Consider the following 13553-nt stretch of genomic DNA (forward strand, 5'->3'; position numbering starts at 1 on the left):
GTGTAAGTATGTATATCAGTCTAGTTTACTAGTCCACTAAATCTTGTGAAGTTGCATAACAAAAAACACCCAAAATCATCAATGAAAGAGCATTTTAATAGCTCCTGCACAAAACAACAAAAAACAGAAGACAAACATACAAAGAAAAGAAAATATCGCTCGCAGATCTTCACAGTCAGTAGCCTGAAATACAACACAGACATTTATCAGTAATATCAGACAACAACACAAAAGGCAATATTTAGTACATTCAATTGTCTTACAATTTGATCTAAAATGTAAACAGTCATTTTTTTAAACAATGTGTTGTTTTAATATTACTAAGATACTATTATTAGTCTTAGTTATTAATATTTTAAAGTAGTTTTCCACCCCATTTTCATTTCTTTTAAAGTATTTATAATTATTTCACTTTTAGTTTGAGTTATTTTAGTTAACTAATACTGCTTTGGCAGTAAGCCTAAGTCTTTTTTTAAGGTTATTTTTATTAAAAGCCTAAGTCTTTTAATTAAGGTTTTTTATTATTTGTTTGATTTAATTTAATTTCAGTTCACAAAAAGTTATTTAGTTAACCATAATAATCCCATTTCAACACAAATGCAATATAAATATGTCCTGCACCTTACAAGGAGAGATAAAATACATACTTTTTTTTCAATATTATGAACTATTTTATTAATTTTTCCAAGTCTTTACATTTACTTTCTACTAAAATGTTCTACATTTATTTTAAACAGACTCCCCAAGAGCTCCCTGACACCAGTTTGAAAACCCTGATGTAGTTCTCAAAAATGATAATTACTCGTACTGTTCTTCAAGCAATAATACAACACTAAATATGTACATATAGACACTCCATACACACAGTATAAAAATGCATCACCTGCTATTGTTAAAAGTTGATCGGTGAGAAATCGCAATGAAAATTAGGCTCTGCCTCACTGACTCTGATTGGCTGGCCATGGCCCATGTCTTCAGACTCTACTTTGACATTGGGCAGCAGGGGGTCAGGGGTGGACTTGGGGAGGCTGGGCTGCTGTGACGGCGCTCCTTCGAGCTGAATGTAGTGCTGCTGGGGCAGGAGCTGGGAGTATTGGCTTTCGTGACCCTGTGATGATAACTGAGGCCGATATACTGCCTGTGCATACTGACCAGACTGACCATACATGTCAGTTGTCCAAGGGTAGGCCTGAAATGCTTCATAAAAACATATAAGTTACTACTTTACAACTACTTTAAGATATTTGTTTCCAAAGGTGTAATGTGGTTGACTTACCGTGAACTCCTGACTGTAGCATCATCTGGCTGCCGGTTTGAGACTGGAGATACGCATGTCCGCTGCTGGTGTATGCAGGCAGAGTGCTGCTGGTTCCTGTGGTGAGGGGCAGATAAAGAGCGCTGCTGCTCTCTGTGGGGTTGGGTGTGAGGTAAGGAGAGGGCGTGAGGTACGACAGGTGCGAGTACTGGGGCAATATTGTGCTGGACTGTTGGGGCATAAGGCAACTGGACTTTTGGGATAACAGAGTGTTTGTTTGCTGAGGGAGATTATTTGTCTGTTGAGGAAATGTGTTGAGCTGGAAATTTAGAGCGCTGTTCTGTGGAGCAGAAGTCATGTAGTCCAGCTTCACAGAGGTGCCCAAGCTGTCATAGTTAAACCTGTGAACATTTGAGAAACTGTATCATTTGACATGAAACAATTTAGGTGATATTTGCAAACATCTGTAGTGTTGTACTGTGACAGCAGTTTACAGTGACAAAGAACTAAAAACAAATGCATTTTCAGTGACAGCTGAGTGTGTCCAGTGATTTTGAAATAAAATAACTTTGTGCAAACAAGCAGTGAGGTGCATTAAGTATAACAAAAATAATTTTAGTAACAGCGATAATATAACAACAGTAATAATAAATCATACTAATTTAAATTAATATATGTCAATTCATATTATAATAACAGATTTATATAAATATAATTTACAAACATTATATAAATTTATATATAATGATAGCAATTATAATAATAAACCCATGTCTCAGAAATTGTTGGCAGTCTGAATGTGTTTGATTAATGCAATAATAACCTTGTTAATTTTATGATATAGTTTACAAACATATATATAATGTGATTTTTTTGTTGTTGTTGTTGTTGTTGTTTTTTTAACAGCAGTATACTACTTATTTTCTTATGCTCGCTGCATTTACTTAAAAAACAAAAAATATGAAAAGGGAAAAATGAAACATTATTACAATTTAAAATAACTTTCAAATCATTTCAAAGCTCTGTGCTGACGTCTAGTGGTTAACACTGGAACTGCAGGAGATGAGTAACCTAGTTTCATACTAACCCCATGTCAGTCAGCAAACTCAGCGCTGTTGTGTCTGCGGAGCTGGCCTCACTGTGTTCAGGTGTGTCCAGCAGCAGGGACACGGTGTGAGCAGGGGGGTTGTAAGCTGTGATAAGAGGCAAGGAAGCACGCCGTATCGGAGGAGGACTGTGCATTGGAGGGGGCATGTACTCCAAAAATCCTTGAGACACACAAGATGCCACATCAACACAAACTGGACCTGAGCACAGAAAATTGCATTTGTTTAAAAAAACAGGTGTCTATGTTTTGAATGTGTCTGCATTTTCAGTTCAAATTAAATAGTTTAATTAAACAGCTTAAATCCTATAGTCCTTAGGTTAACTAAAGAGTTTAATCCCTAATGTAATGTATAATTAAATTAAATAGCTTAAGCCCTAAAATATTGCTTAATTAAACTGTTTAGGTGTATGTCTGAAAATGTGACCTGGAGGACTGGTGCAGCTGGTCCGGATGGTACTGTAGGGAGGAAGTGTGTTTCCAGGCTTGGCATGCCGAGATGTAACAGCTGTGAAAACTGGTGGCCTACACACACACACATGAACTGTGTAAGTGATTATATGCATTGCATCATATAGTATGTTAGCTGCATTGCATCAGTGGGGTCACTTACCTGTTGACCTGGACACAAGGTTGATCTCGACTAGCAGGAGGCTTTTTTGCTGTGGCTTTTGATGCTTTTCTCCACTTTGCTCGACGGTTCTGAAACCACACCTGATGTGAGGATCAGAGTACAATTAATGATACTGCATGCATCTCGATTCTTTTAATGTGATCCTAAGGAATAGATGCATGTGAACAGTGACCATAATTCTCTGGGGCGTAACACCGATGGAGGCAGCGATCTCCTTTCTCTTGTCTCCGTCAGGGTAGTGATCATCCTGAAACACAAGCTCCAGCTCCTCCAACTGATCTACATGCATCAATGTTAAAAACTGTTTTTGCTGCTTCACATTTTTTTGCTGAAACTCATACAGTACCATTTAAATATAATAGTAATTATACTTCTAATCAACAAAACTGCATTAAATTGATCAAAAGTAACAATAAAGTCATATTTAAAGATACAAAAGATTTCTTTTTCAAATAAACTTTTTTTTACTTTCTATTTATCAAAGAATCATGACAATAATGGATCACATTTTCTATCGAAAAAATATGAAGCAGCAAAACTGTTTTCATCACTGTTAAAAAATAATAAAAAATGTTTCTTCATCACCAAATTAGCATATTAGAATGATTTTTGAAGGATGTGACTGAAGACTGGAGCTATGCCTTCACAGAAATACATTTTATTTTGAAATGTATTTAAACAGAAAACAGTTGTTTTGAATTGTAATAATATTTCTCAATATTATCACTGTATTTTTATTAAATAAATGCAGCTTTGGTTAGCATAAAATACTTATTTTAAAAACATACAAAAAAACTTTCAAAATGTATATTTAAATATACAGTCGTGGACAAAAGTTTTGAGAACTACATAAATATTGGAAATTGGAAAAGAGTGATCAGATGAATTGCATAGTCCTTCTTTGCCATGACAATTAACTTAATCCCAAAAAAACCTTTCCATTGCATTTCATTGCTGTCATTAAAGGACCTGCTGAGATCATTTCAGTAATCGTCTTGTTAACTCAGGTGAGAATGTTGACGAGCACAAGGCTGGAGATCATTATGTCAGGCTGATTGGGTTAGAATGGCAGACTTGACATGTTAAAAGGAGGGTGATGCTTGAAATCATTGTTCTTCCATTGTTAACCATGGTGACCTGCAAAGAAACGCGTGCAGCCATCATTGCGTTGCATAAAAATGGCTTCACAGGCAAGGATATTGTGGCTACTAAGATTGCACCTAAATCAACAATTTATAGGATCATCAAGAACTTCAAGGAAAGAGGTTCAATTCTTGTAAAGAAGGCTTCAGGGCGTCCAAGAAAGTCCAGCAAGCGCCAGGATCGTCTCCTAAAGAGGATTCAGCTGCGGGATCGGAGTCCCACCAGTGCAGAGCTTGCTCAGGAATGGCAGCAGGCAGGTGTGAGCACATCTGCACGCACAGTGAGGCCAAGACTTTTGGAAGATGGCCTGGTGTCAAGAAGGCACTTCTCTCCAAAAAAAACATCAGGGACAGATTGATCTTCTGCAGAAAGTATAGTGAATGGACTGCTGAGGACTGGGGCAAAGTCTCAGATGAAGCCCCTTTCCGATTGTTTGGGGCATCTGGAAAAAGGCTTGTCCGGAGAAGAAAAGGTGAGCGCTACCATCAGTCCTGTGTCATGCCAACAGTAAAGCATCCTGACACCATTCATGTGTGGGGTTGCTTCTCATCCAAGGGAGTGGGCTCACTCACAATTCTGCCCAAAAACACAGCCATGAATAAAGAATGGTACCAAAACACCCTCCAACAGCAACTTCTTCAAACAAAAGTTTGGTGAAGAACAATGCATTTTCCAGCACGATGGAGCACCGTGCCATAAGGCAAAAGTGATAACTAAGTGGCTCGGGGACCAGAATGTTGAAATTTTGGGTCCATGGCCAGGAAACTCCCCAGATCTTAATCCCATTGAGAACTTGTGGTCAATCCTCAAGAGGCGAGTGGACAAACAAAAACCCACTAATTCTGACAAACTCCAAGAAGTGATTATGAAAGAATGGGTTGCTATCAGTCAGGATTTGGCCCAGAAGTTGATTGAGAGCATGCCCAGTCGAATTGCAGAGGTCCTGAAAAAGAAGGGCCAACACTGCAAATACTGACTCTTTGCATAAATGTCATGTAATTGTCGATAAAAGCCTTTGAAATGTATGAAGTGCTTGTAATTATATTTCAGTACATCACAGAAACAACTGAAACAAAGATCTAAAAGCAGTTTAGCAGCAAACTTTTTGAAAACTAATATTTATGCAATTCTCAAAACTTTTGGCCACGACTGTACAGGTGCTTGTCATATAATTAGAATATCATCAAAAAGTTGATTTATTTCACTAATTCCATTCAAAAAGTGAAACTTGTATATTTAATTCATTCATTACACACTTCTTTTAATTTTGATGATTATAACTGACAACTAACGAAAATCCCAAATTCAGTATCTCAGAAAATTAGAATATTGTGAAAAGGTTCAATACTGAAGACACCTGGTGCCACACTCTAATCAGCTAATTAACTCAAAACACCTGCAAAGGCCTTTAAATGGTCTCTCAGTCTAGTTCTGTAGGCTACACAATCATGGGGAAGACTGCTGACTTGACAGTTGTCCAAAAGACGACCACTGACACCTTGCACAAGGAGGGCAAGACACAAAAGGTCATTGCAAAAGAGGCTGGCTGATCACAGAGCTCTGTGTCCAAGCACATTATAGAGAGGTGAAGGGAGGGAAAAGATGTTGCAGAAAAAAAGTGTACAAGCAATAGGGATAACCGCACCCTGGAGACGATTGTGAAACAAAACCAATTAAAAAATGTGGGGGAGATTCACAAAGAGTGGACTGCAGCTGGAGTCAGTGCTTCAAGAACCACTACGCACAGACGTATGCAAGACATGGGTTTCAGCTGTCGCATTCCTTGTGTCAAGCCACTCTTGAACAACAGACAGCTTCAGAAGCATCTAAAGACAAAAAGGACTGGACTGCTGCTGAGTGGTCCAAAGTTATGTTCTCTGATGAAAGTAAATTTTGCATTTCCTTTGGAAATCAGGGTCCCAGAGTCTGGAGAAAGAGAGGAGAGGCACACAATCCACATTGCTTGAGATCCAGTGTAGAGTTCCCACAGTCAGTGATTGTTTGGGGTGCCATATCATCTGCTGGTGTTGGTCCACTGTGTTTTCTGAGGTCCTCTTTCCTTGAAGGTCAACAAAGCCGTATACCAGGAAGAGCACTTCATGCTTCCTGCTGCTGATCAACTTAATGGAGATGCAGATTTCATTTTCCAACAGGACTTGGCACCTGCACAGAGTGCCAAAGCTACCAGTACCTGGTTTAAGGACCATGGTATCCCTGTGCTTAATTGGCCAGCAAACTCGCCTGACCTTAACCCCATAGAAAATCTATTGGGTATTGTGAAGAGGAAGATGTCAGATATGCCAGGCCCAACAATGCACAAGAGCTGAAGGCCACTATCAGAGCAACCTGGGCTCTCATAACACTGGAGCAGTGCCACAGACTGATCTACTCCATGCCACACCGCATTGCTGTAGTAATTCAGGCAAAAGGAGCCCCAACTAAGTATTGAGTGCTCTACATGCTCATACTTTTCATGTTCATACTATTAGTTGGCCAAGATTTCTAAAATCCTTCTTTTTCTATTTGTCTTATGTAATATTCTAATTTTCTGAGACACTAAATTTGGGATTTTCCTTAGTTGTCAGTTATAATCATCCAAATGAGAGGAAATAAACATTTGAAATATATCAGTCTGTGTGTAATGAATTAATGTCAATAAATAAAATAATCTCAAAGTCACATTTTATGAACATTTATTTTCTAAACATTTTATTTTAAACACACACAAATATATATATTCTTTTTGTGGAACAGAAAATAAGATATTTTGTCCATACAATGAAAGTAAGTAGGGGTCCAAAACAACACTGGACGCCATTGACTTACATTGCAAGATATTTCAAAATACCTTCTTTTGTGTTTCTGCAGAAGAAAGCAAGTTTTACACATTTAAAATGATATGAAAGTGAGTAACTGATAAGAACATTTTAGTTTCTGGGTGAACTATGCCTTTAATATGTATGTTCTCTCACCTGTGCTGTAGAAGGTGCGAGTTTTCTTCTTTGGAGGCATTAGAGGAGCATCCATGCTGATGGAGGGTAAAGCCTGACTGCTGGTTTCTCCACCAGCAGAGGCCAGAGGTATAAGAGGGGCCACTCTGCTGGCAAAACGGGTGTAGCGTCGAGTGCTGTACACCTGCAGCGTGGCCTCCAGCTGTCCTGTGGGAACATTGGACCTGCTTCCATAGGGCCGTTTGCCCAAACACGGGGCCTCCAGCTGGGCCTGTGGTGGGAGGTGAGGCTGAAGTACACACTGGGGCTGAAAAGGGAGTACTGTGGCATTCTGAGGGGGTAATGTGATAGATAATGGTCTGGGTGGGGATCTTACAAGGGGCTGCTGGGGGAGATCTGAAGATTTCGGGGAGCATAACAAAAGATCTTCATTCAAACATCTCTCCACTGACTGATCACACACCATCACCAGGTCTATGGTGCAGTCTGGGCCCATCTGCAAAATACAGTCATCCTCCAGCAAGTCACTTGCCTCTGCATCATCAACTGTCATTGTTTCATCATTTCTGAAACCTAATGTACTTTCCTGCTCATCTTCGTTATTCGTTTCATCCGTTTTTACATTATCTACCTTCTTGTTTGTCTCTTCGTCATCTTCTTTGCCTTTTTCATTTTTCTGTGAGACATCTTCAGTTTTGTTTTCTTCTATGTCAGTCTCTATTTTCCAATCTGCAGGTTCTTGACCTACTGTCCAATTCTCCTCAGTTATTTTCTCTAGTTTCACCTCAGCGTCCCTCTTGAACTCCTGTGACTCCTTGTCTTCCACCTCTTCTCCATCATTGTTTTTTTCTCTCTCATTCTCTTGCTCAGTGTTTCTGTATCTACAATACTCTCTCTGCTCATCCTCTTCACACAGAGGACATGGACCATCTGTAAACATGACATGGCATGAAAAAAACTATATCTACCCAGAAAAGAATGCTAGTAATGATAACAAGTAAACTCACAATGAATTAAATCTACTTCAGTTCAGAACTGATTCAGCATCCTGTCATAAAAAGGTACATTATTATCAGCCTGGCATATAGAAGTAGACTTTGATTCCAAAGGGCAGGTTCACCTGAAATGTTATCTTTTACTCACCCTCAGGTTGTTTCAAACCTGTTTGACTTTATTTAGTTAAACACAAAAGTTACTTTAACAAATGTTGGTAACCACACTCTTTTGGTTACCCCGACTCCATTGTACATGCCAAAGAAGAAGAAAAATCTCAATGTTCCTCAGAGGAAAGTTTAATGGAACAAGATGAGGTGAGTAAATGATGATAGAATTATCATTTTTGGGCGAACTATCCCTTTAACTTTGAGACTTGGGTTGCCTTTCATAAAATAAACTTAATCTTAAATGTTTTCAGTCATTACAGTATACAACTCTTACAATGTAAAACTGAAAACTTGTCTTTATGTGTTGAATTCTACAGCTTTTCAAAGAACGTGAACCATTTTTAAAAAGATGTGTGTGGTGGGAACTCGGAACAATAAAAATATTATTGCCAGAGATTTACCATCTAATTAATGTTATAAACATTAAAGGTGTGAAACGTGACGCTTTCTTCACTTGCGTATTCACCTCTAATTAGAGAATAAATTGAACCTCCGCCCTGAGTATCAAACCACCAGACCTGTTCTCCGTGTAGAAATTAGACCAATTAGACAATTATCGGTGTCAAAAACAATGAGTCAATCAACTAATTTGTACAACAAATCACCCACCGTAATCCCTGGCAAACAAGGCATCTTCAGCCATCGTGTTGCGCACACGCACAGACCTCAATCCGTAAACTAGATATTAAAGTAATTGATCTTGAGTGAAGCGCAAACTCTAGCCTGAGTATTGATTAATAACCTGCAGACGCTGCTCAGGTTACATCACGTGACATGCACACCAGGCGCGTTTCCGTCACTGTCACTGTTGCAATCATGCGCGCTTGACCTTCAGTAATATTCATGTAATTTCGCTTGTTTTGAACAGGCTTGTATTGAACAATATCTGTCCTCGTAAGCATTTTGGTAGACTTAAATGTTATATTTTCTTTGTTTCGTTGTAGATTAAATGAAATTGAAAAAAATGTTTATGCCTATAATCATAAGTACTGGTGTAGCCTACGATTTGTATAGGCCTATATACAAATATTTTTTAGAAATGAATGACTGCAACAACAAAAACGTCTTCATTTTAAATTAATTGTTGATTCATGACCTAATTTTTCTTTGTGCAATTACTTTAAGGGACAAGCTTAATTTAATTCTGGAGCACAAATATTTTGCTTTCATATAGCCTACTCTTTATATTTGATCACAAGGGTTCAGTTCAAAGAATAAAAATCTGGAGTTCACAAACAAGCTAAAAACTAAATCTGCAGCTATCCAGTGTTAGTTTAGTATAATTGAGGCACTATTAAATAATATTTTTCTAATTGTTTTCTAATTGTCAAAGTTCTTGGTATACATACTACAATAATATTATAGAAGGCTACTGTTATTCCACCATACCCAGCTTCAAGCTTTTAACCAATTAAATCACAGCAGCTACAGAGATAACCAATCAGGTTTTTATTTAGAATAGAGTGGCATATTAGTGACAGAACTTTGCCTCTTTATACACAAATCAATCAATGAGAAAAATAAAGAAAAACAAAAGTTTTTTTTAAAAATGTGCATGTATAAAACCACGCTGGGCAACCGTCAGACCAGGACCATGCTGGCCTGTGATTGGCACACAGACACAGGAAGGCCCGCCTCATATTTAGCTATGAATAGAAAGAGTGACAGTTTAGAAATGAGCAGAAAAGACGGCAATGCTAACTCAAAGTTCCTCTGATGTCCATAATGTTAACACAGTGACCTCCAGAATGGACAGGTGCATGTTTGTTGTTGGGATGTGGGGGCTTCACAAGGACATGTGAATGTGTTGCTCACGAGATAAGATTGTAGGAGTGGTGGGGTGAAAGCTGTGGATGATGAAATATTAAACCTCCAGCACAAACAGCTTGTTTTGTACAAAAAAAATGTTAAACAATCATCATGTCTTAATACCTGAATTTCACATAATAATTGTAGACTTGCAACTATAAGTTTAGCATGTAAGCAATTGATTAACATTATTCAATTCAATATTCCAATTAGACACTAAAGATTGCTGAGGTTTTGTGAGCATTGATTGTTAAAGCCAGTCTCTTAGACACAACTGAAGACAAATCCTAAACTAATAGATACATTTTTTTTGTAATGAATGTTGTTTCACTTTTTAAATGCCATTTATATGTTTTTTTGTTGTTGTTATTGATAAAATAATTAAAAACATTAGCATTATAATTATTTTCTCAATAATTACAAATACTCATAATTCCATTATTTTTTGTAATACATTTATAACTTTTTCTGTGTTTAGTTGTAGATTAGTTGCAAATTCATTTCTATCTTTGTTTGGTCTATATGGTCTATGTCTTCTGAGTCTCTAGGTTAAAATGCTTCTCATTGTTTCACGTAAAAAGTGACATAATAATGCAAACATTTACAAGTCTTTATTTTACATGTGAACATATAGTGGTGTAATGGCATCGCTGCTATTCTTTAGACATCGACTAGATGGTGTACTTATTCAGTAGACTGAATATTACAGAACACACAGCCAAGTAGGAAACATGAATATTGGTAAAAGAAACCCCCAAATATCGGTCAAACCGATTATTGGTCTGTAGCTTTAATTCGGTGTCAAGTAGAATGGCCCTTACTATAGTAATTTAATTAAAGGTGTGCTGTGATGGGTCAGAAATCACTCTATGTCCTATTTACAATGCAGAGGCTGTGATGCTATGTAACATTGTCAGTGTCACATCGCAATTTAAGTGCAGGGAGAGGAGAATATGTCCCCACAACGGAAGAACTATTAGGGAGTGAAACACACTTGCAGATGCATTAAAACAAGCCAATATTCACACATACATACTCGCGCACACTGTCAGGACATGATCATACAAAGTACAATATTCAAACTACAGGTACTGTTGCACAGGTGTGACATTACAATCATAGACTGAAGTACAACAACCTCGTACGGGTCTCAAGATTTCCCCCACCTGCCTAAAATATCCCAATGAGAACAGTGTGGCGTCTTGAATGTGCTCTAGTAGACACACTCAGTCGAATATGCTTGAGTGTAAAAATCATAACCATGCATTCAAAACACATGATTTGTGATATAACATGTAGCATTATTTGAGGTCACATTTCAGTGTTATGGCAGCTTTACCCTCAGCGATATGTTTATAAACAGGGTGGGGCATAATTCTCCATTACTGTTGATATAAAAAGACAATTTCAGGGACAGAGTGCTGATACTGTGCACAAACCATCCCAGATTGGATATAGTACATTTACATGATCAGATATTTAAAATGATATATGTTAAGACAAGTTGTCATCGTTTCTGCGTTTTGCGAACATCTTGTGCTACAGCTGCGAGTAACACTGACATCACATCACGTGACATGTCACATTCATTCTGAGCACGTCAACCACAGAGACAGTTGTTGATAGCTTGTTATTGCTAATTCATGCATTTCTAGTCATTTTGTTTCCATGAATTAAATGTATCCTGACATGAACATCAAATAAAACACAAAAACAGTGACAGTAATTTTGTCTATCACTGAGATCGCACTACTTAAAGGCTTTAAACTCAGATTTCTTTATATTAGACAAGCTATTTTTCTCGCAAACCATTAGGTTTAGGTTCACAAACTCCCTAATCACACACGTTCCTCATTAACACGTTCCTACAACATCCTTCTTGAGCATAACTGTCCATCAGGGCTGCTTGTGTGGCATGTATGCGAGTGGAAATTTCTCAGTTTGTAATTGAATGTGGTGGTGAGAGAGACTAATCTTGTGCTTTCAAAACAAAAACCAGACGCTTGACTAATGACTGGTGAAAGGCTAATAAACCTGAAGCAAAGGTTTCAGCATTTCTCCAGGTTAAACTACCAAAAATTGGATAACAATAGCATATGTGTCTGTGTGTGTTTAGTTTTTTACTATAATAGCATGGTTAAAAGCTTGACAAAAATAAAAAATCGAGTTGATATTTACACCGATAAAACCTGCACAGCTAAATAGATAATATCCTTCACTACGAATATTATGATCACCATTTTCCTTCCATTCAGGGCTGCTGATATATTATTGATTATTACTAATGATTACTAAAGTCTTTATACAGAGCAGAGGAGAGGCTATTCCTCTGATTCTATGCATGCGCTCCCTCACAGCAAATCTTCAGTGTTTTTAATGTGCTGTGTACGTGTTTCGGGCTCCCTTCTCCGATCGGACAGTACCATTGTGCTGACACATGCTCTCAACCAGCAGAGGGAGTCGGGCCGAGTGTATGCACCTGTGCATGTGTGTGTGTGCGCGCGCGTGAGTCTAGGCTGGGGTCACAAAGGCACCTTAGACACACATTCGCACACATATGCACAAGCACACACACAAACGCTCGCTCTGCTCGAGCTGTTTCTAGCACCAGGGAAATGGAAGGCACCACACCACGTTGGATCTATGGCATTGGTGACAGAAGAGCATTTTGAGGACAGATTTCAAATTCCTCTTCTATTTCTGCCATGCAACTCTTATTTCTGCACCTTTTTCTCGCTTGACTTTCACAATCCCTCCATGACCCCAACTGTGTTATTTTCCTCTCCCTCATTTTTCATGCTGTTTTTTTATTTATTTTTGCTCCCATAATATTGTGCAGGAAACACATCTGAAACGCAGTGTCTTTACAAAAAAAAAGATTCAGGTCATAATTTCATAGAACAACGATCCTAAACATATCAATAATAACATGTTCTTAAAAAAGTTTTTTTCTTCTCTGTGTATGTGTAGACTCACATCCCGCCCCCTCTCTGGCCCAGCCCCCTCCCCAAGCTCCACCCACAACCAATTCCTTTTTATTCTACATTGATCTTTTTCAGTGTTTTTTTTTTTTTAAAGAAAGTTCAGAGTCTGTGGAATGAGAGGCACTCTCATGGGGAAACGAGGGAAGAAAGGGATCAAAGGAAAAGGGGTGAGATGAAAAGAAGAAGGGGGGGGGGGGTCAGATGGAGATAGGACAAGGTTGGAGAGATGAACGAGGATGAACATATGGATGTTAGGCGTAGAATTCTTCCTGCTTGTCCGGTTTCTGGTAGGTGACGGTGGCTTGTTTAGGCTCCTCCAATGTGTAGCTGCCTTCATCTTTCTTTTTCATCCGGTAGACGAGTAACATTACGAGGAATGCTGCGAAGAGTGCTCCGACTACACCTCCGACAATCACCGCTGGAGAAAGAACAAGAGACACTGATTACTTACAGCATTTCAAATTCAAACCATTATGAACACTTCAACAACTATTATGTTCTCTCCCACC

The 13553-nt window shown here is 38.3% G+C and overlaps 2 protein-coding genes across 4 annotated transcripts in view; both read right to left on the minus strand.

Annotated features, from left to right (window-relative positions):
* Positions 1–78: 78 nt before the first annotated feature.
* Positions 79–9041, minus strand: LOC132144729 (uncharacterized). Of its 2 annotated transcripts, XM_059555295.1 has the most exons (10): positions 8861–9041; positions 8718–8769; positions 7110–8018; positions 3167–3273; positions 2974–3074; positions 2788–2885; positions 2343–2562; positions 1277–1656; positions 884–1197; positions 79–183 (listed from the first exon to the last, which is right to left on the minus strand). In XM_059555295.1, the coding sequence occupies exons 1-9, from the start codon at positions 8882–8884 to the stop codon at positions 893–895; spliced, it is 2196 nt and encodes a 731-aa protein (XP_059411278.1). In that variant the 5' UTR covers positions 8885–9041; the 3' UTR covers positions 79–183; positions 884–892. The 2 variants fall into 2 exon arrangements, with proteins under 2 accessions (XP_059411278.1, XP_059411279.1); XM_059555296.1 differs by lacking the exon at positions 8718–8769.
* A 644-nt stretch (positions 9042–9685) lies between these two features.
* LOC132145353 (syndecan-3-like) overlaps positions 9686–13553 on the minus strand; it is a 37080-nt gene continuing 33212 nt past the window's right edge. For both annotated transcript variants that reach the window (XM_059556284.1, XM_059556283.1), the window contains exon 5: positions 9686–13462. In XM_059556284.1, the coding sequence (XP_059412267.1) occupies positions 13296–13462 (167 nt within the window). In that variant the 3' untranslated portion in view covers positions 9686–13295. The remainder of the gene's footprint in view (positions 13463–13553) is intronic.

Source organism: Carassius carassius, chromosome 8, assembly GCF_963082965.1.
Source record: "Carassius carassius chromosome 8, fCarCar2.1, whole genome shotgun sequence".
Lineage (NCBI taxonomy): Eukaryota > Metazoa > Chordata > Actinopteri > Cypriniformes > Cyprinidae > Carassius > Carassius carassius.